The sequence below is a fragment of the Temnothorax americanus genome, unplaced genomic scaffold (assembly GCF_048541705.1).
Source record: "Temnothorax americanus isolate GAGA-0224 unplaced genomic scaffold, ASM4854170v1 Scaffold123, whole genome shotgun sequence".
NCBI classification, from domain to species: domain Eukaryota; kingdom Metazoa; phylum Arthropoda; class Insecta; order Hymenoptera; family Formicidae; genus Temnothorax; species Temnothorax americanus.
Window position 1 is genome coordinate 25,819 of NW_027509257.1, and position 27,258 is coordinate 53,076.

Sequence of the window (27,258 nt, forward strand, 5' to 3'; positions counted from 1 at the left end):
AATTCAATTTCATGTGAATCTCGCTACAATTATAATATATTAATATTATTATATACATTGCTTACATATCCGTAAGTCTTTTTTAATTACTCTCACTATGTTGAAAGCAGACGACTCATATACTCGATATGGCACGCGCGTATTCACTACATCGTTCATAAATATTCTTGCAGAGCCATCTACAACGTAATGCTATAAAAGAGTGACGTTGACAGATATATATGTACAAGTAAACTTTGAACGCACTAAATATCACATTACGTACAGCTGTCTGTCTTTTTGCGAGGGACTAGTTTATTTCTGTTTTGCGTCGACGAGAAACCGTCAACGAATTTTAATTATATATATGACTAACTTATTTACGACTCCTGTACAGTATTGCACAGATGCAGCTGTCACGTACGCATATGCGCGTATTAGTACGAATTGTGTTTTGCAGTTTCTCCCATCGAGGAATTGCATCTCTATTTCATTATCTCTACTGTTTCTTCTATCTTCACTCACGCATATATACATAAAGAATATAAGACGTCAATGGCAAATATACTTCTCTAAAATTATAGCCCTGCAGCAATTTCATTACGATTCTACAAAATTTCAGAAAAATAAAAAAGAAAATATGAAATTTTGTTTCGTAAATAAAATATAGCTCTATAAATGAACACAAAGTAAAAATTTGCCACTGCAATGGCGTCTCGTAATTAGGACTAAAACAGATAACGACTGCAATTTCCATAGAAATTGAAACATTAAGCTAAAAAAATAACCGTATTTCTTATTTTTATCCGGAAACATAATATAATAATTCTCCATGTAAAAAAAGAAATAACAAAAAATATCTTATATTATAATCTTATATTATATTTTAATCTTTATTAAAATGATAAGAGATTTATCACGGATAAAAATTATCTTTTGATGCAATTCTGCTGTTATTGATGCAGCTGTTATAGCACAATCAAAATAACATTTGCATAAATAATAGCCAAAACTTAAAATTTCAGTCGTTACCTTTTCGTCACCGCACAAGATTTACCATACAGAACGCAAATCGACGTAATTATATACATTTGTACAACTTAATAAAAATATTTCAAAAAGACAGAAAGAAATAACAATGCACACAACAAGATACAATGAAAGAATTTGACAGTATAGCCAAAATTCTCACCATTCCATTCACAGTCATATTGTGGCTATTGTGCAATAAAATGTAAAACGCACAGTAAGGAGCATATTGTGTAAAATAATAATTATAATTAATGTATGTGAATAATTAATATGTGCAAATGTTTTACAAAAATGTTATGTATATTTATTATACATATAAATACCAATATATATAAAAAATAGAAAAATTTGACCTAAATGAAACATTAATGGCCACAGAGTACTGAAACACTTTTTTTAATATTAAGGTAGCAGGAGAAACGACACCTGAGACAAATAAATTTATACATTATGTTGGAATTAAGCAACAACAGTTATACTTGCGGTTGATAACATGCGCATATGCGCTCGTACCGAGAAAGCGTTAAAGCTTTAAATATATTTTGTACTTCTCAAGATACCGAATATAATATACATATAGTGTCATAATATCAGCATTCATCAGTGTTGCGTTATTTTCCTCTACGGCCTCAAGTAAAGTTTAACACATTTTATTCAAAAGTCGGTATAAAACAAATTAATATATATTCTCAATTATAAAAAAAATATTCCCTCCCTCTCCCTGCCTCTCTTGAAAGGGGTTTTTAATTTAAGATATCTCACCACTGACCAAAACTTGTTTTGGTTTTGTTACCTTTCCAACTAATATGCCAGAGAACGCAAGTAGTCCAGTCAAATTAGACAAAAAAAAGGCTTTTGCTCGGAAGTGAAGCGGTATCAATGAAACCTTTTTAGGGTTATTGGGGAGATGTAGAAGAGTTTATTTTTGAGTTGTCGGGTTAATCGGACCGATGGGTTTTTAAGGAGGGGAGGGGGAATAAAAAAAATTTCGTTTTTTTGCAATAACTCGGCGAATTTTGACCGTACACGATTTACTAACCTTTCATTTTGTAGCTCTTTTAAAGCCCTACAGTTCATTTCCTGAAGACCCTAACTTAAAATCAATAATAATAAGAGAAATAGGATCGTAACAATATACAAACAATTAGAATCAAAAGCCATGCGATCCAAGCTTAGGTCTTTGAAAGCCTTATATTTCTGTATACATATATGTCTATATATGTATTAAAATATTAAAATCAATATTTGTCGAGTTCTAGCCGGTGAAAGTGGGAAAAAATGTATTTTGTCGCGGTTTTTTGCGTTTATCTCGTTTCCATTAATAGATAGAAATGTGCCGCCACTGACAAAGTTGTAGGGCTTAAAGAGACCTACAAAACGAGAGGTCAGTCGTTCAGATTCGTTAAAAATTGAGCCCAGGGGAAGCCTTTGGAAGTCGCGCTTTTAACGCGTGGCCGATCGTCGCCGGCGGCGGCGCGCCGCCGCGATGACGATCGGCCATGCGACGGCGCGTCGCATGTCGAGTCGAGTGCGCTCGGGACTCGCTAGAACTCGACAAATATTGATTTTAAGTTAGGGTCTTCAAGAAATGAATTGTAAGGCTTTAAAAGAGCTACAAAATGAGGGGTTATTAAATCATGTACGGTCAAAATTCGCCGAGTTATTGCGAAAAAACGAAATTTTTCATTCCCCCTTCCCCCCTTAAAAACCCATCGGTCCGATTAGCCCGACAACTCAGAAATAAGCTCTTCTACATCCCCCCAACAACCCTAAAAAGGTTTCATTGATACCGCTTCACTTCCGAGCTCAAATGTCTAATTTGACTGGACTAAAGCTAAAGGTGACCGATAGCTTCTCAAAGTTTAAATGGGAGTACCCTACCAAAACGACGAACGCGAAAGAGGTGACACATTTTATTCAAACGTAAAAGCTTGGAACAACGAAATAAAATACCCATCAACGACCATCAAATTGTTATGTAGCGACAACAAGACTAATTTCATCGGAAAAAAATGCATTATGAATGTAAGTGCAACGAGTATTATCAGTGTAAAAATAACTCATCATTCAGGGGTGACGAGGTTTACGTGAAATGGCTGAGATTCGATAGATCGCACAACTCTTGGATATACAAGGAAAATGTGATTTGGGATATCTTTTTTCCATTTAGCGTAAATATCCTGATTTTTTACAACTTAGATAAATCTAACATTCGTAAAAATCACAAACAAAGATTTACCGACGTTGCGACAAACCATTCGACTTTTGTGGAGACGGTGCCTAATCAAGATCAAGATTGCGAATCAATCACCGTTGTCAAATATATCGAACCATCGACGAACGTATCGTTAAAAAATTTTGCTTTATTTTAAGTTTTCACAAGGTCAACTTTGTTGATATTAGCAAAATATTGAGCCGCAAATAATTTCATATGTTTGCAAGTGATATCTACAAGAGACCCACATAGTTAAATTGTCCAATTTTCATTTATTTAAAGATTTCATGTTTTTTTTTAATAGAGTCAACGAAAATTGAGAATAAGCATAGTGATGACCAAATGAGTCTCGAATATGAGTTAAAATGATCTCAAATGCAAGAAATCTGAGGGGTGCTTTTCTCAAATTTCATATTATTTTCCGAAATGACCATTTATATTGTATATATATATATACAATATTGTATATATATATACAATATAAATGGTCATTTCGGAAAATAATATGAAATTTGAGAAAAGCACCCCTCAGATTTCTTGCATTTGAGATCATTTTAACTCATATTCGAGACTCATTTGGTCATCACTATGCTTATTCTCAATTCCCCATCCACATTGACGGGCACACTTTTACAACTTTATAGTTTAGAAGTTACCTCTGTCTGTATGTCTAGCTATCACGTGGGATTACCTAGATTCTCAGAGACAGTCAAGACCTGTAACTGTATTCCTAAGCACTATTGCCTAAGAAATAAAGCCACATCCTTCTCTGAAGTGATTGTGAAAAGGCTAAGATCTGTAGACTTAATCCCCGAGCCTAAACCCAAATTCAGGGAAATAGTTGAAGTTAGAGATTTCACTCAACAAGTGAGAGAAAAGGATTTAGGATTGCCCACTTCTTCTGAAATCACAAGAGAGATCTCATTAGACGCTCCTGGAAGCAGTCTTTCAGCTTTGCCAATTCTATTTGGAAGAGCCAGAGATATCTCTTTGGACACTCCTGCAATGTATATATATATATATATATATATATATATATATATATATATGTCATAGTCAAAGCCCGAAACGCGGGTATTCCTAGGATTGACTAGTCAATCCTGGGGAACGACCAAGCGTGTTGGTCAAACCCCGAAATAAGTTTTGCGTTTCGGCTTTTGACTAGTCAATCCTAGGAATAACTAATACGGCTGGTCAAAGTTAGAAACTAAAGAAAAATTACTTCGGACTTTGACCAGTCAATCCTAGGTGTGGCTTAATTCGGACTGTGTGATTGTTAACAAATAAAATCAAGATTTTTTTACTAAATTAAGTTCTTATTATTAACATAATGTAGCTTTTTATTTAGTCGGGGATCATTATTTGTTAAAAAGTTATTATCAAAAAAAGTTTAAAAAATATAGCAGCTATTTTGAGTATTGGAAGAAATAACTAATATATATGTCGAAATAGTTCACGCATACATTTTTTTTGTTTAGTTTTGTTTAGTTTAGTGACGCGCTTTAAACACTTAAATACTTTTAAAGCGCGTCATCTAACCTATGTCAATTAGTGACGCGCTTTAAACAGTTAAATACTACATACATAGGTTAAATGACGCGCTTTAAAAATATTTAACTGTTTAAAACGCGTCACTAATCTACATATATTAGATGACGCGCTTTAAAAGTATTTAACTGTTTAAAGCGCTTTAAACCAATATTTTGCCAAAACTACATTTTTAAACTTAAGGAGAAAAAACTATGTACAAGAGTAAAAAAGTAAATAAAAAGCTACATTAAGTTAACAATAAGAACTTAATTTAGTAAAAAAAAATCTTGATTTTATTTGTTAACAGTTACACAGTCCGAATTAAGCCACACCTAGGATTCACTAGTCAAAGTCCGAAGTGATTTTTCTTTAGTTTCTAACTTTGACTAGCCGTATTAGTTATTCCTAGGATTGACTAGTCAAAAGCCGAAACGCAAAACTTATTTCGGGCTTTGACCAAGACGCTTGGTCGTTCCCCAGGATTGACTAGTCAATCCTAGGAATGCCTGCGTTTCGGGCTTTGACTATAACATATATATGTAACGTAAATAGTGGGCTATGAAAGCCGACGCAAGATCCCCAATGTGCGAAGATATTATATTTAAAGATACTTGGTCGATACATTAAAACATTAAAAAGTAATTAATCAAACGTTTCGGCCCTAAATCTATACGGGTTTCACAGGAACAAGCCCTAAGAGACATTGCAGCGAATTTTAAGAGGGAGTACTTTGTAGCATATTACGAAAAGCACAAAATACTTCCCAAGGTCCTGCAGAACTGGAGGTTAGACAAAAGAATAAAGAAGCTCATAGATAGAGGTAGGCCTGGTTCAATGCGAGAGTGTTATAAGATCCCTAATGAGGCATGGTTCAACTTGGAATTTGACAAGAATCACAATTTTAATTATTTCCCCCAGATTAGTGATCTACTGGATGACAAAGCAATCACTCCCCATTTAGATCATATATATCAGCTTTTTGCACAAGATGCACTGGATGTCATGGGTCTCAAAAAAACCTATAGATAGAGAGAATACCAGACTTATATTGGAGATATTAGGACGGCCAGTAATTGATATAAGAGAGTTCTACCGAACAGTGGAGGCAGCAGGGCATATACCAAAGAATTGGGCAGTAATCCAATTGATGGCAAAAGAGCGTGAACTGAAGATAGAAGCCAGAACATTTTTCATTCTGACATTTGAGTGCCGCATGATGGCATCCGCTTGTGAAAGGAATCTGGGAGAAGAAATTCTACCATTGTTTAAACAACAATCCATGACATTAACTGGCTCCGAATTGAAACACAAGATGGATATACTATCAACACTGCCTGAGACAGATGAGTACATTTGGAGCATAATCCGACCCTCTTCAGTGATATCAAGTCGAAAGTACACATCTATGTGACGTACAAAATTATTTTGCGTGCGTACAGTGGTATCGCAACAGACTAACGCAAAACGCAGTTACATATCTTGGTGTGGTTCGCAATATAAGAGCGTCAAGTTTGCGTTCCCAAATCTTTACGGGAGTATCAACAAGTTACAGCGCGTATGTCCTGCACGTATCCACGCGCGACGATCAACCGCGAGGAATGTCGTCCTCTATTGCGGAAGGAGACGAAAGGCAGCAAACTGTGGCCCGACAGAACTATACGAAACGTGCCGTGTCTGTTAGGAATGTTACAAGAGATAAAAGTACAATTGGAGGGGTTAAAGCCATAGTGATGTGAATATTTTTTAAACACTTTTCTTCTTATTTTTTTCAACATATCTGCATGTGTAGACTGCATCTATGAACTTAACTCAATAGGTTAAAAAAAAAAAGTGATTTACACCACTATGGCTGTAACCCCTCCAATTTACTTACTGCGTGCTACGCGAACCGCGGTCAAACGTGTCTCTATGACGTCCATAGCCATTCTCTATCTGTGGAGAGCGATATCGTAGTCGCTGCCAGTGCTGAAAAATATATAGATCAGAGTTTAATGCCACCGCATACATAAAGAAATGAAAGTCGGTGCTCTACGCAAGAATCCTGTCAAATGACGTACGCAAAGTGCCTCCTACTGCTCTGATTATCCGTTTTTTGGCTTTAGTGCAAACTACGTAAATAAAAAACAGTTTGACACTACAGTCAAGAAACAAGAAGACGGATAACTCTCTCCCGATTAGACATCTTGTTTGATCCATGAGAACATAGGCGCGCTCACATTGCACACCTAATTATATTATTAATGTAGCACTATAATTTTATAAATTTTTTTTCCAATTTACAGGTGCGCGCACACAAACACAAAAATAGCACTGCGTCCTGATTGGACAGGCGCAGCTGCTGATAAAGAAGCCACCAAAGAGGTGGATATGGAAGAGGATTACGACAAAGGAGTGGACCTTACGAGGAAGATTATTACGGGCATCAATAAAGATCCACAGATTGACAACGTGAAGGCTGATCCTACGTTCGTCCCTCCTGTGATGTCGGACTCGGAGGAATCGACACACCGAGATGAACATGTGATTGGAGATGTAATAATAATTGAGGATGACGACGATGACGAAAATACACCTCATCTACCTACCCCTGGTAGGGAAAAGAGGAAGGAACGATTCCCGTCGAACTCGCCAGATAATACAATGATACCTCTCAAAAGAAGATATACGACTTCGGATAACAAAGTTTACACTCCCGTCCTGACAACCGCAAAGCATAAACTCACCATACACCCGGTGACTGCCACCAATTTACGCACCTACTTGGCGCTACTGGCGACATCGCTGATTTGGAGTTGCAGAATAAAAATCTTACAACTCAACTACGTAAGATTACCCGCAAACAGGAACTTCAAAAGAAGGAGCACTCGATACTCCGTAAAGAAAACGAAGACCTTCGCAGGGACGTCGAGATGCTCCGCGAGGAAATTAGAAATATGAGGGACCCCACAACTCATACAGGATCTCCTACAAAAGTATTTTTTGAGAATAATCCTGCTCAGGGAGCTGATACTCGTAAAATTGACAACAGGTTGGCAACAAATAGCATGAAAGACTATCCCCCTCTCCCTCAGAGGAAGCCTAGAGTTATCTCTTCTGAGACACTGCGAGATAAAACTGTCAAAATATGGAAACACCTTACGACTGCCTCCAGGTCAGAGACGGATATAGTTGAGGCTCCTACCTCGAGTAAGAAGAAATCTCCTCCTGGAAGGAACAAGAAATCTGGCAAAGAGACTCCTTCCACGCAAACTCCTACTCGTACTTTACATCTAGATGAGAACACCGGCCCAAATTACATGCTTGAATGTATGAACAAGCAAATTGCGCAATTAGTCAACAACATAGAGGAATTGCGTTCCAAATTCGGCTCAAAATCAGAAGAATCCTCGAACAATAAGAAGAAAAGGACTAGAAGAACACCTCTTAAGAATGACGGCTGTACTACCGAGACCTCTGGCATCTCTGACGGGGAAGTTTTAGGCCCGCAGATCCATGCGTCGCCTACCGCTGACGTCGCACGAAGCGAGGCGAACGTTCGGAATGATGGATCTCGACGTGGGATCGTCGAAGGTGGCCCTCGCTTGATTACCCGCCCGCGCAGACCACCGAAAACTGCCGCGGTTTCGATCACAAGCCTCAAAGAAGACGTCAGCTACGCTGATATTTTAAAGAAAGCTCGTGAAAGCATAAATCTAGATGCTCTTGGTATCGAGACCTCAAAGATCAGGCGCGGTATCAACGGCGGGGTTATCATTGAGATCCCCGGTGCGGACGGTACCACTAAGGCTGACACACTAGTGGGAAAACTCAAGGAGGTTCTGGATAATAACAATATACGTATCACTCGCCCGACCACCATAGGAGAGCTACGCATATGGAACTTTGATGACTCCATCTCCCCGACCGAGATACTTAACGAAATCTCAGTAGTCGACGAACATCTCGTTAAGATAGGCAACATTCGCAAAATGAATAACGGGCTTAATTCCGTTTGGGTCAAATGCCTGGTCGACACTAACAAGACCGCAGTCATCGCCGATAGGGCGGGGTGGACCAACCAAGCAGGAATCCTATCAGTGGACTTAACCTGGGGCTGGGGCCTCGCAACCTTCGTGTGCGACTGGCACACCTCCAATATCAACACTCTCACTATTTTGCGAGGGACAGGGGTCGTGATGGAGGCTGCAACTTATAGTGATGGGACTTGGCTGAGTCGTGGGGCCGTAGAGTCTTATGCCGGCCCGGGATTGGTGCGTGACTACCTAGGTGAGGAGCGCACTTGGTTGATCGATGAGGTAGTAGCCCGCCGCGAGCCTGTGGAGCCTAAGGCGGTAAAAGGGACGGTGCTGGAGGTTTCCCCCGACGCTCCGGCACAGGCCAGTTACGAAGAGCTCCACCGGAGGTTGAAGGAATTGGAGATGGCAGAAGCGGCCCGAAAGAGGCAGGACCGCAACTACGAGGACCACGACGGTCCAGATACGAGGAACGACCTAGCCAATGCAGGAACTCGATCCTCGGGTCAGAGTGCTGCACACCCTGCGGTAGGGGAGGCAGCACTTGGAAAGAGGTCACCCGTCGTTACGGAAAGAGTGACACCGAGACCCGAGCGGGAGGAGGAGGTGGCAAATGCCCCTTATCTACGGCAATTAAAATCTCGGCCACAAACAAGTTTAAAATAGGTTGGACCATTGCTCGGGTCGAGCTACTCAAGACAAGACCCGTCCAATGTTACAAATGTTGGCGTTTCGGACATGTCCGCACCACATGTGGTTTTCCTGAGGACCGGACTGGCGCCTGCTTCAGATGCGGTGAACGCGGTCACCAGATTGGCGCTTGCAGAGAAGACCCCTGCTGCGTCGTTTGCAGAGACGCTGGAAGACCCAGCGATCATCGACTGGGATCGCTCAATGCTTGCGCGTGCGTCGAACCTGCACGTGGGAGACGTAGGGACCCTGTGACTAACGGTCGGGCGGTGACGCAGAGATGACTCTGTGTCTTCAATTAAATCTGAACGGTAACAAGGAGGCTCAGGACCTCCTTGTTCATCATTCAAGAGAAATGGGGGCTGCTGTTTGTGCGATTTCCGAACCAGCCAGAACGCACAACCCTTATCAATTGTGGTTCCACAGCCACGACCATCTCGCGGCCATCTTTGTCAATAACAGGGTCACGGCACACCCTGCCACGTTGGAGGCCCGTGGTAGACACTGCGTTCTGATCAGATTGGGAAAGATTTATATTCTTTCGTGCTACATCTCTCCCAACGTTAATCTTCCGACATTTTCGGACTTTCTGGAGGAGCTATCCACCATTTGCTCCTGTGTAGCACATAATAACAGGCTCATCATCTGCGGGGATTTTAATGCCCACTCTCTCTTTTGAGGATCGAACACCTCTAATGTCAGGGGTGAAGCTCTGGAAGAACTTGCGTCACAACTCGACTGGAGACTAATAAACCGGAGAAACCACCCCACTTTTTCGAGCCACCAGCAATAATTTAAACATGGATAAACTCAATCAGTTGAAGGGTATTTGCGAAATGCTACAAATACAAACCGCGGCTCTGACACGGGAAGTCGACGATATGTGCGACGCTGTGGGGCAACTGCAGGCGCGAATAAGGAATATTTCGGAAAAAGTGCCTCCCTGCTTGCAGCTGACAGTACGAGTCGACGAGGACGCGGTCATGTTGGAGAGAACGTAAGTACTTTACTTTCAAATTATTTATTAACACCATTTTAATAATATTAATTAACATTTTTATACATTCATATTTATTAATTATATTTTTATTTTTACTTTTGTGCAGAACCATCATCATTTCGTTGGCAAAGAAGTGTCGGAATCAGATTCGTATCTTCGTGAGGGATGTACAATGTAAATCTGACAACTCTGTGATGGTCACATTCGTTTATCTCGCCCACCGAGTTGTCGTTGAACAGCACAAAGGAACGTCCTCTGTGGGTGTTCACCGCTCCGTTGATCTTCGTCTTTGCGGGAAATCCGAGTTCCTGCAAGGTTTTCGGCCAATTTGGCCGCAGAGTAAGTTCCGGATATTGAACCAAGTACACCAAATTATCCGCGAACACCACGACATCGCCGAACGGCGATTGATAGGCGGTGGTCACGCGCGTGTAATTGTCGTGAAGAAAGCTCATGTGATTCGACAGGGCCAGAGGTCCGTTGTACGTCCTACCGTCCAGATCGAACGACCAAACGTAATGCCTGTACGAGATGAACATTCGATTTTCCACGATCAATATCGCGTTCACGCGATCAAGGGCGCACAGATCCGGCGACGGCGGTGGCGGCGGTGGCGCCGGCGTCTGCGGGGGATCGTTCGCCAATTTCTCGCCGTACAAACGTTGAATGTCGACGATGTCGTATCTGTCGAGCTTGACCGGGTACTGCTTATCGGGCGTGAACGCGAACATCACCGAAGTCCTGCGCTTGTTGTGCAGCAATCCGAGAGAGTGACCGATCTCGTGCGTCAGCGTGTAATGAAAGGAGAACTTATCCAAAGGATTCCTACTGAGGAAAATGTGCCACGGCTCGTCTCCGTCGACGTGCACCTCGGAGACGAAACCCGGCCTCTCGTCCATCGGGAGAGACGCGTGGGCGAGCACGCCGCCGGGGCCGTCGAATTTGTCCGTGCAATTTGGGCCGTTCACCTCGACGTTCATGTTACCGTGATGCAGGCGTCGCCAAAATATCACAATGTCGGGATTCAATCTGGAGCGTTCGAACGTTAATGCCGAATGCTGCGACCACATGTCGAACGCGGCCTGCGCCGTGCTCAACTCGCTCTCGGTGGCTAGGTAAAAATCCCATGTCAGGTGCGTCTTCGGCCATTTCGATAGACTCGCTCTCGTTCCGTGCCTGAGGATATCTCGGAAACCGCATCGCGATTTACCCATCATCTCCAGCGTTTTGTCGTCGAGCGTTCCATCGCCGGGCAGATCGTAGTACTTCTGAAAATCCTCGATGGCTCTGCGAAGAACGTCGTATCGTCTCTGAGCCGGAACCGCGTCCACATCTTTGGTCAGGTATCCGTATTTCTGCAGGTAATCGAACGCGAGCTCGTAATTTTCCTCGGTGACATTGACGCATCTCACGGCGATGAGACACGCGGTCAACGCGATTACGCGCGCGAGCCACATCGTCGAGAGCGAGAGAGAGAGACGGTGGAACCGCGATGACGGCGCGTTGCGGTTTGAGCGCGATCGCGACGAGCGGACCGAACGCGCGATGTTTTTTCGCGAGGACGCTCGTTGTCGATAGCGCGGACAGGTAGCGGCGGGGGTCTCAGGTGGGAAGAAAATGCGTCAAATCCAGCGGACGAGTCGGTTTGACGAAACGCGTGCGTGTTTTTCCACGATGCAAAAATCCTATCTTTATCGTAGATTACTCGCACCGCAATGTCCTCCTTTTGTCGATGCGCTTTCTGGGCGCGGACAGGTGGCGGCGGGGGTCTCGGGTGAGAAAAATGCGTCAAATCCGGCGGACAAGTCGGTTTAATAAAACGCATTTTTTTCTCGATGCAAAAAATGCTATTCTTAGTATATTTTTTCACCGCAATATCCCCTTTTCACCGTATATAAAGAACGTGAGACTAGACCTGGGTATAGTCCATTTGCATCGGTTATCACACGTTCTTATATACGGATAGTGCTTGAAATGGAGAAACTCGACGACATTCCGCGTGTGAATTACTTCAAATTCACGCAGCATCCCTCACGAGAGTAGCGGAGGAATTTTGCGAAGCGATAAGACAGCTGCAGCTGCGGCTGCAGTGCATTTCTGAGAACGTACCGCCATGCCTGCAGTTGGCGGTGCGCATTGACGAGGAATCCCTCGTATTGGATAGAACGTAAGTAGATTTGTCGAATACAAATATAAACAGTTTTTACATTCATTAACGATATGTAATAATTATATTTGATAATTTTATTCAATAATTATGTTAAAATTTATGGTAGAACCCTCGTCGCCTCGCTTGCGAGAAAGTCGCGCAACCAGATACGGGTCTTTGTGTCGAAGGGTGCGGTCCAGTTGCTACTTTTAAATGCTACCAATGCTTTCGCTTCCAACACTATCATAAAACGGTTCACTAGCGCTATGAATGCTACCAACGCTACGCAAGTGGACCGGATTAAGAAGGATCGGATTGAGTGTGTGTGTGTGTGTGTGTGTGTGTGTATGATTATTATACATATGTGTGTATAACAAGAAGTTGGGAAAACCAGCCCTAAACGATGGAAGTAGATTTATCAATTTTAATATATGTGACTAATATTTGTTGCGACGTTCCATCTTATTTACAAGAAGATGAAAATTTGGAAATAATGTTAGCAGCTTGTCATGTGTTAAATCAGAAAACACGTCAAAAGAGCATACCTAAAATTAAAGGTTATGTTGAACACATCGTCCCGTCGCTTACTGCAATAGAATTTAAGAGCCATTTCAGGTAAAGTAACATTTTTTTACTTTTTTCTCATGTATGTACATATTATAATAGCAATGTAAATGTTTATAAGATTTCTTATTGAATGTTTTCTAGCAAGTTACACAAATAACACAGTGTAAAACAGTGAATTATTTCATTCTTGTTATCTTGCGGAATGAACAAGAATGAAATAGTTTATTAAGTTACAGTGTGTGTTAGCCGTGTAATTTGCTAGAAATCACCTTTCCCTCATTTTTTACTTTTTTATTTTTTTAGACTGTTGCCACAAACATTTGAATTTATTTTGGGAGAAATCGCAGAAAGATTACAAAGATCAGTAAGTGGCAATAAAATGATATCACCTGAAAAACAACTTTTAATTGCTTTGTGGCGTATGGCCACACCAGATTCTTATAGGTATAAATTATCATATTTGTATTACTAAAAATTTTTATTAATAAATTAGCAATTTTTTAATTTATAATTAAATTATGAAATAATTTTAGATCGATACATACTAGATTCGGTGTAGGAAAAGCCACTGCTATAAGAGCAGTACGACGAGTTACGATGATACTATGTTATCTTTCACCAAAATTTATACAGTGGCCAAAAGAAACAAGGGCTGTAGAAATTATGCAGGGTTTTGCTCATATTGGTGCCTTTCCGCAAACTATTGGAGCGATTGATGGTACGCACATTAATATACCTGCTCCCAAAGAAAATCCCGAGGCTTACATAAATAGGAAAGGCCATCATTCTATCCAAGCCCAGGTTATTAATTTTTCTATTTTTGTTTAATTTGTTATTTTTTAAATCTTAATTTTAAAGGATCGTTTATGTAAACTGTTATTAATGGGTAGATTAAGCATCGTGTGCCATAGGCATAATATAAATTAATAATAATTTGTGGTTGCAGGTAGTTTGCGATCACACGCGTCTTTTTACACATATATACGTAGGGAATATAGGGTCTGTACATGACGCACGTGTGTTTAGACTATCAGGCTTGCAAGACTATATTTCAGACTCAAAAAAATTCCCTCATGAAAGCCATCTGATAGGAGATGCTGCCTATCCCCTTTTAAAACATCTGATGGTGCCGTTCACAGACAATGGACATCTCACACAGCGTCAAAAAAACTATAATTTTTGTTTGTCTTCTTCCCGTATGAGTGTGGAAAGAGCTATTGGTCTGCTCAAAGGACGCTGGAGAAGCCTCCTTCATTATTTAGCAATGGGATCTGTGGAGCACATTCCTTATCATTTTCTAGCATGTTGTGTACTACACAACATATGTTTAATAAGATATGACGAATTAGAAGCATTAATATTAAGTAATGCAGAAGCAGCATGTCCTCTACAATTAGAAAGTGGAGGACGCAATAGAGGTGAAGCAGAGGCAAAAAGAGATTTAATATGTGCAACTCTTCGTATGAGACATGTATAATATAAATGTGTATAGAGTTCATAAAGTAAGAAGGGCAAAATCCTTTTGTGTCAGGTTAAATACATATGTTGTTGAAGTTTTCTCGTCAACGAGATGTAACTCAGGCATTTTTGAGCTTATTTTCCGTATACCACCGACGAGAGTATTTTACTGTTACGTATTATTAATATGTTATTTGAGTTTCCCGCCAATGTTGACAAACGCTTCAGATAACCTACCTCTTGAGCTGAGGCGTTTGGAGGACGTTGGGAGCGAAAACCATGACGTCATTGATGACGTGTTATATCTCCTCAGAGCCATTTGTAGCGCCATGTGGACCATCCATAGCACCGCTACGAATGCTCTGTAGCGTTTGAAGCAACAACTGGACCGCACCCGAAGATGCGCGGAGGACGGAGGACGGAGGACGGTGCGCGAGAGAGAGAGGGACGAGAACGGTGACGAGGGGCGTCGCGCCGGCAACATTGAGGACGACGTGATAGACATCGAGGACGTTCCGGAGGGTATGCCCTCCTCAAAGAAGTGAATGAAAACCGAATAAACATAATAAATGTGAACAATTATATGTATAGAAAATATATATAATACTATTAAGAGGAATAAAATAAAATAAAAGTTTCATTATTTATAAAAGTGTCATTTATATATTTATATACAATACGTAAGATAAAATAAAATATATTTAAAAACAATACGTAAGAAAAAAATAGAAAAGATAAAAGATGTAACGATGCGCCCCTTACGCCAAGGCATCGTCCCCGGCCACCACCCGCCGGATGCCGCCCGACCAATCCTCCGTCGGGCGAGGACCGGGCGCGGTGCGCCCACAAATTTTTAATCTTTTAAAACGCACCGTGTGCGCGGGAAATCCGCCGCACCGGTGCCATCCCGCACGACGCCGACGAGCGCCGAAGCGAGCCGATCCTCGCCGAAGCGAACACGCGGGATCGCGCCGCTCCCACCACCGCACCGTCGCCTGACGATCGGCCTCCCTCCTGCCGAAGCTCATCGCGCCGAGCGGTATAAAAAGCCGGCGCGCTCGACGAAAAGACACTTCGTCTTTCCCACGGCTTTCCGCTATTCCTGACGAAGCTACCTTCCGCATCCTAGGGCAACACGCACAACGAGGTCCAGAGTTCTGGTTCTCGACTGAGGGTTCTCAGAGTGTTCCCGAGCTCCCTGAACACTACCCCGACGGCCACGGCACCGTGAGGTCGAGCGTGCTCGGCCTCGCCGCGAGGGTTCTCGCGACCGTGATCCCGGGATTCCGCCACCCTCCCGTAGGGCATATACCGCGTCCCGTATGTAATGTACCGCGTTCCGCTGCTGTCACCGGTATTAATTCGGTCCATATAGCCTAGCGCTTGCGTCCTGATACCTGTAGCCGCGTTCCGCATGTACTCTACCGCGTCCGGTCTGTAATATACCGCGTTCCGTTATTATCACATGTATTAATTCGGTTCATATAGCCGAGCGCCTGCGTCCGGATACCTGTAGCCGCGTCCCGTATGACATATACCGCGTCCCGTATGTAATATACCGCGTTCCGTTATTATCCCTGTATTAATTCGGTTCATATAGCCCAGCGCTTGCGTTCTGATACCTGTAGCCGCGTTCCGTATGTACTATACCGCGTCCCATTATTATCGCATGTATTAATTCGGTTCATATAGCCAAGCGCCTGCGTCCTGATGCCTGTAGCCGCGTTCCGTATGTAATATACCGCGGCCAGCGTGCGTGTAATATCGATCTTGAATAAAGTGCATGTTACTATCCCATGGCAAATTGATTACTGTCTTTGGGCCTCTCATCGAACTCCCGATCCCGTAAACCAGTCCGCGTTCGATAAAGACAGGCCGTTACAAAGAAAAAAAACATTATTAGAACAACTCGCGTTATCGCTCGTAACCGCACCTCGCGTTATCGCTCACTCGCGCCGGAGCGGCTCGGCGTTATCGCTCACACCTCGCGCTCGTACTCACACCTCGCGCGCTGGAGCGGCTCGGCGTTATCGCTCGTCGGGTCATTCGCGCTGAAGCGTCTCCGCGTTATCGCTCCTTCCCGTCTCGCTCTCTCGTCAATCGTTCGCCGTTTCTCTGTTTGTTCAGTTAAGAGGTACCGCGACCGGCCATTCTTACGCACTCGGCGGCACGCAATGTTTATCGCGTTCTCGCGACCGGCCATTTTTGCGCACTCGGTAGCTCGTAATGTACACTGTGGAACAGGCGCGTGTGAAGAGGAACGACATCGTTCGTTGATTTTTTTTTCATTCTTTCGTTTATTTAACTCAATATAAACGGATATACATTGAATAGAAAATGATTAAATACAATACAGATAGATAAATGCAACGTAGAGAAAAAAACGAGTAATACAAAAAAATACAAATATGTTATACGAGTAATACGATAAAAAAATACAATTGTGTTATACGAGTAATATAAAACAAAATACAATTATGTCAAACAAGTAACGTAATTTTTTTACAAATCCACGGAGTCGATGCTGGACAGACATTCGCGTCGCTCGATCCACCAGTCGCGCAGCTTCAGCACGTTCTCCATCGCGCAGCACCGTTGATGACGTCCGCAGCAAAACGCGCGATCGGGGCGAAGGAACTCCAGGCGATCGACGTCGTCGTACTCGGCGTCGATGTTCGTGATCGTCGCGTCGAGGTCGCGAACGGCGTCGCCGAGAATTTCCTCCAGCCACCTCTTCTTTTTGAGCCCCTTCACATAGATTCGCACGCCGGGCGTCTCTTCTTTCTCCTACGTTTCTTCCAAGCCGTCGCACACCGCGATTCAAATTATTGTCTTCGCTAAGCGATAGTCCGTGTCCCTGTCCTCCCAACGGAGGCCGTGGTGATTCGCCATCAGCCAGCTGGCCCTTGCCTTCTTGGCCCTCGTCAGCAGATCCCAACTCATAGGGGCGCAAAACACGTGATGAGCGAGTACGCGCGTCTCGCTTCGCAATTCTCGCAATTTCTCGCCTACTACAAAGCCCTGCAGGTCGACGAAGATCGTCGTCGTTGTCGTTGCCGCCGCGGCCATCGAGTCGACGTGTGTTGAAATAAAAAAAACAGTAAAGATGTGCTTAAACTGCTCGTTCCTAACGGTTTGAGGAACGATGAAAGGATCCTCGAATTTTATATGTTCCTCGTTTTCGCGGGGAAATGGTTTTTCTACAACCGCATTTTCCGTTAGATAATTTTGCGCACAACGTTGGTCAGCGGACTGTACTCGATGACGCGATCGTGAACGATGAGACAAAAGGCGGTGGTTTTCGGCGGGACGTTTTCCTTGCATTCGATTTCGATGCGCACGTCCACGGTGGCGCTCTTCACAGATTCGTTTTGACGGGAACAGTCGATCACCACAAGCAGAGCTAAAAATTTTTTATATCACACACACACACACACACACCTTTGGTAGGAGCGTGGCATCTATTGTTTCGTCATATCGGAATATCTATAAAAAAACATGTTAAGCATGAGTTACTTATACGATAATTAAATAATTCTTTTTCCTAACTGTATATTAAACATGAGTCATTCATGTATACGATAATTACAAATTTCTTTTTTCCCTACTTATATAATATATTTTATTTTAAAAAATATTACTTAAACGACTCACCGTCGACGTGCCGAAATGCACGTGTATTTCGGCTGGGTTCTCATTGGCACCTTCCTCCTATAAAAACAAAAAAATTATATAAAATATTTAAAACATCACACGCGCACAAATCACGTACCTCAAATCTAGTAAAATTTTTATAATCGTCAAACGTCCTTTCAAATAACGTCTTCTCATATACATCATGCTGTAAAAAATTAAATAAAATATATTATTTAAAAAAAAACACAAAAATAACGTACCTCTGGAATGAAATTTATATACGTCGCCGGAATAGGCTCGCGAACGTCGTCAGGCTATAACAAATTATTTAATAATTTATTGGATATACTAAATCGTATACCTTATATAATATGTACTCACCTTCATGTGCACAGGCACCTCAAATATTATATCGTCAAATAGGTATTTAATTTGCAAAGATTCCTCGTATGGAGTGAACGTAACGTTCATCCCCATTTGCAGAGATACCTCTGCAATCTTCAATTTGTCAACTTTTATGTACTAAAAATAAAAATATATTACACAAAATTATTACGCAGAATTTTATTATTGCGCAACACAAAACACTTACACCGTCACACGGATACGTTATTTGCAAACGCATCTTGGCACTGTCACTGTTCAAATGTACTTTGTTTTTTTAAAAAGGCTTCGCGTCGCTGTCTCAAAAGACTGTGAATTGACTACACCCAAGTCTAGCCGGGAGTTCTTTATATATCGAGACAGTGCAACAAAAGGAGGATATTGCGGTAAACAAAATATACTAAGAATAGCATTTTGCATAGAGAAAAAATGCGTTTTATCAAACCGACTCATACGCCGGAATCGTCGACGCTTTTTTTCCCAGCGCGAGTGAGCGAACGCGCGTGAGATTGGGTGGAATAGGGAGCGATAAATGGAAACACGATATCGGTGACAGAAGCGTATATCTTTTTTTACATATTACAATTTTATATTTTTATCGCGACTTCCTCCTCCCCGATATTCTACGCGTCTTTGAGGAATCGCCCACGAATAAAGAAAAAAGCATGAAATAACAGCGGAGGGAGTAAAGAATGATACAACATATATATTTGTCTCGAGATACACATGCGTGTATCTATATGTTTATTTATCCAATTTATAAGAAAAAAACTTGTGCGCAATAGTTTTTAATCGTCGCTCCGACCACTTTCCCACACGACCTTTCTTGTCTCCTTCACAACCCCAGGAATCTTCCTCAAATCATCCGCCGCTTGATCCAATAACCGGCGCAGTAACTGCCGCTTGCGATCCGTACTCGACAATGTGATCAAAATCTGAGATCGCAATTTCGCGTATTTCAACCAATCACGCCTCTCTTTATTCGCGACATCCTTGACGTCGAAGACGTCCAGACGGATCAACTGTGATCCGATCTCCTCGGGCGATCTCACGGTGAACATCCGCCGATCCTTCATCCTCGATATGTACTGCGGCATACGATCGAGATCGCGACCCGACTCCGTCAGGTCGAACAATGCGTCGAGCCCGCCGCTGCATCCCGCCTCCTCCTCGACCCGCTTTTCCACACCGAACGATTGATCCGTCAATTTCGCGGCGAGGATATCTCCTCCCGCACCGACGGGTAAACTTTTGACGTATTTTCCGTAATGGTTGATCCACTCGTGAAAGGTATCTTGTGTCATTAAATCGTTCACTAATGACGAGTACAACTTCGACGGAAGTCGATCGCGAATGAAATCATACATATCCTTCCTTGAACACGTAGGATTCTTAGAACCTTCTTTCAGCCACAATTTATGAAGCTCTGTTAGCACGCTCTTTATGTTGCTGCCCTCGCGCATACGACGTACATTGCAATCGATTCGATTCTGATTCGCAGTCGTAAGATACTTCGAGACGCTTCCGAACAACAGTCTCAAATTCCGCGACGCCGAACATTCAGGATTCCATATTTCGCGCAGCAGATCGAGCAAAGCGAAAGTGATCGATTCGACATCCGTCGACGTATGTTCGACTTCTAGTACCTGATCCTCGAACGGCTCGTCCAACAACGACATCAGAACCTCCTTATCTTTCACTTGACTCTCCATAATACTCTTTCTCTCCGTACAGACGTAGTACGCGAGCTACGAGCATCAGCGTTCTCGCGCTTTCGCAAACTTCAAACTGACAATCTAATTGCACGAGGATTCGCGTTCTCTCGCACTTATATACAGTGCCACCGAGAACCGAGCGATCCCCGATAACTGTCCGTCCGCGTCACCGTTTGCCGCGCCGTCGCGAGCTTTTATACGCGTTCGTTATCTCAACGTTGGTTTTCCACGCCGGATATGCTCTTTCCCCGGGAAAGAAAACGACGACCGCTCGCCGCGTCGTTCGAAGAAAAAACAAAAGAAGGAAATGACGAGAGCGACCTTGAACGAGTTCGGACGCGCGCTGAAAAATATTCGCGAAACGTACGGTTCGGGTGAACCTTCGTTCTATCGTCTCTCTCAGTTTCTCTCGATACAACGAGGCTGGTCGGAAAACCGCATCCGGCCCGTTGAGACGAAGAAGCGCGCGATCGACGCTCCCCCTCGCGAAAGGACGACTCAGGATTTTCGCCGTCAGGGGGACGGGATGACCGCGTCTGGCCCGCGAGGACGAAGAGGCGCGCGACGACGCGCGCGGACAGTGCGCGCCCCGCCGCGGTCCACGACGCTGCCGTCGGTAACGCGGCACCTCTTCTTCCCCCCCCCCCTCTTTCCGACCCCCCTCGAGAGTACCCGAGGCCAGAAGTGAATTTCCCCCACTCCTCGTCCCCCCACCAGCTGCTCCTCCCGGACCCCCCTCGCCCATCTCTTATGGCGTTCCCCCCGCGGGGAACGCGCCCCCCCCCGACCCCCGGATTTGTACCTGAGGCCAAAAGTATATATTTGTTAGCTACTTATATGTTATTACAATAAATAAAATATATGTTATTAAAATAAATGAAATATATGCCAATTAAATAAATAAAATATATGATATTAAAATAAATGAAATATATGCTATTAAAATAACTCACGTTTTTTTTTGTCTTATCGCTCCCTACCCACCCAATCTCACGTTCAGTGTTATCGCTCGCGCCGGTGAGCACGCGACTTCGGAACGCCGTATCGATCTCGACCCACGAAAATCCTCCGCTGACGCTGCTGCTGCTACCAGCACCCTCACCGTCCAAACCGGCACCCACGGCGCGTTCGAATCGCCGACGCAGATCCTCCCTCCAACCTTCCAATCGCGCTATTCGAGCCACCAGAGCGGTCACGGCTCCGGTGTTGCCTCGCCCTCCGGAGCGTCCGACTCGACAGCTCTCCCGCAGGGGCTGGAGACACTCGTCGCATCGTCGTCTCCACGCGCGATACCCGTCCGCGTCGCGGACGTCCGCGGCGAGCAATTCGTCACACTCTTTCTGCATGTCATCCAGAAGAGCCTTTCACCCTCGGGAACACTGAATTTCACTCGATCGAAAAGACAACGAGACCCGTAGGTGTAAATCCTACGTAGCTTCTCTCCTCCGAACACCGTCTGATAATAATGATGATACTTGAGCGGCAATTTACGCGTATAATCGTGCGCCCTAGCGGAATTTACCATCGTCGTTTCTATCCACGCGCGCTCACGCGCAGTTCGCGCTTCGATCTCTCTCCGCAAATGATGAGTCGCCAGATTCCATCGCGCGTCCTCCTTCACCACCACCAACGCACATGCGTTTGACGATAACAACGTTTCGAGTCTCGCCGATTCGTCGTCCGAATCCGACGAAAACGCGGGCATGGGCTTGTAACAGCGCAGTTCGCCGTCTGATCCTCGGACGAGTAATAACGGTGATCGTTCATTCGCGAATACACACATTGCTATTGCTACATTATCACCGCTGTCGGGTCTAAATCAATTAGACGTATAAATACCGTCCTCTATTCTTTTCAAATATATTTGCAATAGAAAAACCTCCAGTTCGATTGGCGATCGGCGATTCCGATTTCGCGACGGATCAGATATCTCGTTACGTCGACTCTCCACAAATCCGATCTGCAACAATTCCTCACGAGCGGTTCGCTTATTTTTACAATCGGTTTTCTAATTTTAGAATTAACACCGGTTTGCAAAGTTTTACGTACTCGTCGCTCATACCGCATTAAAAAAACAACTTATTCCCGTTCCGATCGGTTCGCACCACTCTCTCACAATACATTTGTCAATCCGCGTCACTGTATACCGCGCCGTCGCGAGCAAAACTCATTTTATACGCGTTCATTATCTCAACGTTGGTTTTCCATACCCAGATAAACTCTTTCCCGGAAAAAACGATAACCGCTCGCCGCGTCGTTCGAAGAAAAAACAAAAGAAGGAAATGACGAGAGCGACCTTGAACGAGTTCGGACGCGCGCTGAAAAATATTCGTGAAAAAGTACAAATCAGTACAAGAGAGTATCTCTCTAACGTCTCGAACCCGGAAACCACGTCGCCGTTCTCGTCTACAATCTCTAGTAGCTCAAGCTAAAAATGACAATACAGCGTGAGGAGAATAATCGACGTTGGTCATTTCATCCTGAGTCTACTACGACAGTATGTAGACATTAAGACAGAGAAAAGCGGGCGACGCGACAATACGCGCCTCGCCGCGATCGACGACGCTCCTCCTCGCGCACCGTCGGTAACGCGGTACCCCCCTTTTCCCGACCCCCTCCAGAGTACCCGAGTACAGAAGTGAATTTCCCCCACTCCTCGTCCCCCCCCACAAGCTGCTCCTCCCGGACCCCCTTCGCCCATCTCTTATGGCGTTCCCCCCGCGGGGACGCTTCCCCTCCCGACACCCGCGATTGTACCTGAGAGTAGAAGTATATATTCTTTAGCTACTAACATACAAATAGGAATTATTAAGCGTACAGAGCAACTAAACAGAAATAACGCAACACCTACCTACAGTGCGACGCCTAGCCTATACCACATATCATCTCGTCTTCCCAAAAATCGAATAATGGTATCATAATAAAAATATACATGGATGTATTTGGTATTCAATGCTCTTAAATTTTTGCGTTGAAATAATTGTTATATTTTGCAAAAATAATAAGTGTGTAGGATTAAATTAAAAAAATTTGAAATATGATTACGCCATTGTAAAGAGCACAAAAAACCATACACCTTTTGTTTAAAACTCTTTTTCATACCCCTTATATTTTCGAAGAGAGAGATGTTCGCTAAAAATTATAAAATCCGTTATTTTCGAAAGGTTGTTTCAACCCCTAAACGTCGAGATACGCCGCTAAAAAAATAAAAGTAATATTTTTTTATGCTCTACAACATATCCAAAGCCCATCCAAATCGGTGAGACAGTGTTCCTGGTCAACAAAAGTTTTATGGAAGCAGAACTCCAGTATCCTAAAGTTGTTCAGAATTGCGGACTTTCAGAGTCATATCGCGTTTCGATGGCATAGTTGCAATATCAAATGGACCTATCTGATACTTCCCGAAGCTTTTCCGACCCTGTGATTGAACAACTTGATGTACAAAATCGTCGATTGACACCAGAGATACAACATCAGGTGGCAAGTTGCCCACAGAATTTTCATTTAGTTGCTGAACTTATTAACAGTGTTGGATGTGTTGAACATGCACAGACTCGCTATCGTCCCGAGATCGTTAGCCCATCAACTTTTTACCAGTTGTAGTCACTGACCCTGCCACTCCTAAGCGCCAACGTCGGGACACTTCCGACCGTTCCCGTTAGATATTTTTACTTATATCAATTCTAAATTTATCTACGTGGAAAAGCACCTAAATACACAAATCAAAAACCTTGTCCACCAAATCTTGTACATTAAATAGGGCTATTTTCTGTCTCATATCGTGTGTCAGTCATTAGTCATTAGTGAACCTGTCATTAAATTTCTATTCCAGGTTTAAAGATGGGTCGCACAGCATCAACTGTGTGGAGCTATTTCCATGTCACTGATACTAGTGGCAAGAAATCTGCTCGCTGCAGATTTTGCAGAAAATCTTACCAGAATGCTAACTCAACCAGGATAAAATTGCACCTGAAAAACTGTAAGCAGTTTAAGCTCACTCGTGGAAACTTAAGTAAAGAGGAAGAAGCAGATGATGAGATTCAGGCAATATCATCTGTTAGTGGTCAATCAGGAGTTTCTCAAAATTCTGAAACTGCAAATCAACAAAGTGATGCAGTAGCTGTTAAAACTCAGACAAGCTTGAAATCATTTATTGACTCATGATGAGGACTTGGCTAAAGCTGCTTTTGGCACAGCTATACCACTCTGTACATTTGAGCACTCATTGTGGATAAAGGCATTTAGTATTCTTAGACCTGCCTATAAACCTCCCACTGCATATAATTTAGGAGGAAAACTTCTGCAAAATGAGTATGCAAAAGTTATGACTGAAACTCACCAAAAGATTAACGAAGCTGCTTCATTAGCTATTATGACAGATAGTTGGACAAATATCAAAGGAGAAAGTATTGTAAATTTCATGATTTCTACACCAAAACCAATGTTTTTAAAATCTTTAAAAAGAGAAAACAGGGAGACTAGTAAATTTATTGCTTTTCATTTGGAAAAAATCATAAATGAAGTAGGAAAAGATAAGGTTATACTATTAGTGACTGACAATGCAAGTAATATGAAAGCTGCATGGAAAATAATAAAGCAGAAATTTCCCCATATTATTACTATTGGTTGTGCTGCACATTCAATAAACTTATTATTGTCTGATATAATGAACTTAAAAAGCATGAATAATCTCTACTTGGACGTAAAAAAAATTATTAAAAGTTTTAAAAGTAGAAACAAATTAATTACTTTTAAAAAAAACCAGGATTTGAAATATGGCAAAGGAAAGGGTATTTCCTTAAAATTACCAAGTAAAACTAGATGGGGTGGTATTGTTATTAGCCTAAAGAGCATATTAACTAATGAAACTGCTTTGCAAGCCACAGTCATTGACAAAGATCTCCAAATTGATGGGTTTGTGCGCTAAACTGTACTCGATGAAACTTTTTGGGCTAAAGCTAGATCTGCTTTGGCAATTTTAATCTCTATTGCTGAGGCTATTACATATATTGAATCAGACAGTGCATTTGTCAGATGTGCCCCAAATATGTATTTTCTAAAATAAATAAGCTGATGGACAACTCTCTCTCATCTGCTCCACTGACTAAAAATGAACAAGTACAAGTTAGAATGGCACGCCGTGAAGAGTTTTGCTGCAAACCTGTACACAAAGCTGTAAATATACTAGATCCACGGTACTGTGGTCAGGTAATAACGGATGACGCTGCTACTGAGGCTATTGATATTATCATTCAGTTGGCTGAGCACCTAAAATTGGATACCAGCCTTGTTTTATCATATCTGGCAGAATACAGAACTAAGTCAGGGTTGTGGTCTAGGCCACAACTGTGTTATTCTGCACAAAATATTGACCCAATTACTTGGTGGCAAGGATTATGTACCAAACAGCCATTGTGCCCTATTGCTGTTCAGCTTCTCAATCTTCCACCGACGTCGGCCGGATGCGAAAGAAATTGGAGCACATTTGGTAGAATTCATACCCGATCTAGAAATAAGCTCCTACCAAATAAAGTTGAAATGTTGGTTGCAATTAATGCATTTTATAACGTCAAACATCAATCTGGAAAAAAATCTCGCGATCCTTTTGTAGTTCGTGATTTTTTACCTTTGTCTTCTAATTCTAACGAAAATGAAAGTGACGTTAAAACTGAAAGCGATAGCGATCTAGAAAGTGATGAGTAAGATTATGATCTGATCATTGTCATCTTAATTTATATTTATATTAATGTGATCAGAGTTACCAAATGCTCAACGAAAAGATTGAAGTCTGGTTTGGTTTTATTTTGACTATAAAGTATAATTTGTTTGTTTTAACTTCTAATTCTAACTAAAACTATTTTATTTTTTAATGTTAAAAACGTTAAAGTACGGCTAATTATTTGTTTTGCAGATTTTGCAAAATGCAATAATTTTTTTTATAACTATAATAAGCTTTAAATACAAAAGCAATACCAAATAAAAATAAGTATAAGTATAAGCTCTATTTGCAATGTTCCCTTGAAACGTTCCTGTAATTTTTTAAAATAAAAATAAACGCTATTCAAATCGAATAAAACGCAATATTTATTATAAATTATAATTGTAATTATTGATCACACATGTGTTTTCGACTTTTCGGTAAATTACGGTAATTTTATTGGGTAATTTACAGTAAATTACGGTAAATTACCAAAGTTACCCGGTAAAATTATCGTCTTTTAGAACTCTAGTTGCGCTCAGTGACCCTGGAATCCCACAGGGTGTTCGTGAATATTTCATCGCTAATAATCCACTTCCTGAGCTCTCTCCCCATTATAATATTTACATAGGAAATAAAACAGTTACAAAAGTGCAAGATACTAAATATCTAGGCATAACTTATATCATTCCCAGCGTTTTGTTGGTTATTTGTTAAGTTGAATGAGATATATGCATTTGCTGCCAACATATAATGATCTGAATCGCACCCCAGTGAAAAAGCTAATATCAATTCGATGTCGAATTGATATCAATGCTCTCAGAATATGTCGACGCGACATCCATATTGACGGATTGTAAAATTCGATCTCTTTTCGAGATACCGCAGAAATATTTATATTTCAAATTATATTTAATTTTATTAAAAATTATTATAACAAATGCTTGAAAAATTAGCATTGTTACGTTAAAAGATCAAACATTCAAGTGAAAGAATTGTTTAAGCGACTTTTCCAACAAGAAATGACTCATTGAATTGATATCAAATCGATGTCGATTCGACATCTTTTCGATCAAGAAAATCGACTTAAATTAGACACATAACCTTCAACATTGCCGGCCGGTAACCGGTCTTTTATTCTACTTCATATGGCTGCATGGTTTGCTGCGTGTCTCCGACGTCTCTGTACATA

At 42.2% G+C, this 27,258-nt stretch overlaps 3 protein-coding genes across 6 annotated transcripts in view; all 3 read right to left on the reverse strand.

Moving 5' to 3' along the window:
- Positions 1 to 27,258, reverse strand: part of Fng (Fringe glycosyltransferase) — a 159,947-nt gene that overhangs the window by 9,188 nt on the left and 123,501 nt on the right. The window contains exon 10 of one of the 3 annotated variants that reach the window (XR_013255868.1): positions 23,132 to 27,249. The exons of the other annotated variants lie outside the window; for them this stretch is intronic. The gene's annotated coding sequence lies outside the window, so the exon portion shown is untranslated. Of the gene's footprint in view, positions 1 to 23,131; positions 27,250 to 27,258 lie in introns of those variants that run through there. 3 annotated transcript variants of the gene reach the window in all.
- On the reverse strand, positions 10,552 to 11,916 carry LOC143893607 (matrix metalloproteinase-27-like). The gene has a single exon (XM_077399155.1). The coding sequence runs from the start codon at positions 11,914 to 11,916 to the stop codon at positions 10,552 to 10,554; it is 1,365 nt and encodes a 454-aa protein (XP_077255281.1).
- Positions 14,004 to 20,676, reverse strand: LOC143893604 (uncharacterized). Of its 2 annotated transcripts, none has more exons than XM_077399151.1 (2): positions 18,406 to 20,676; positions 14,004 to 18,344 (listed from the first exon to the last, which is right to left on the reverse strand). In XM_077399151.1, exon 1 carries the CDS (start codon positions 20,363 to 20,365, stop codon positions 19,442 to 19,444), a length of 924 nt encoding a protein of 307 aa, XP_077255277.1. In that variant the 5' UTR covers positions 20,366 to 20,676; the 3' UTR covers positions 14,004 to 18,344; positions 18,406 to 19,441. The 2 variants fall into 2 exon arrangements, with proteins under 2 accessions (XP_077255277.1, XP_077255278.1); XM_077399152.1 differs by having other exon boundaries at positions 14,004 to 14,802; positions 14,871 to 20,676.

Coding starts and splice junctions, on each gene's coding strand:
- LOC143893607 (XM_077399155.1), bottom strand. CDS start 11,916: ATGTGGCTCGCGCGCGTAATCGCGTTGACCGCGTGTCTCATCGCCGTG.
- LOC143893604 (XM_077399151.1), bottom strand. CDS start 20,365: ATGGAGAGTCAAGTGAAAGATAAGGAGGTTCTGATGTCGTTGTTGGAC.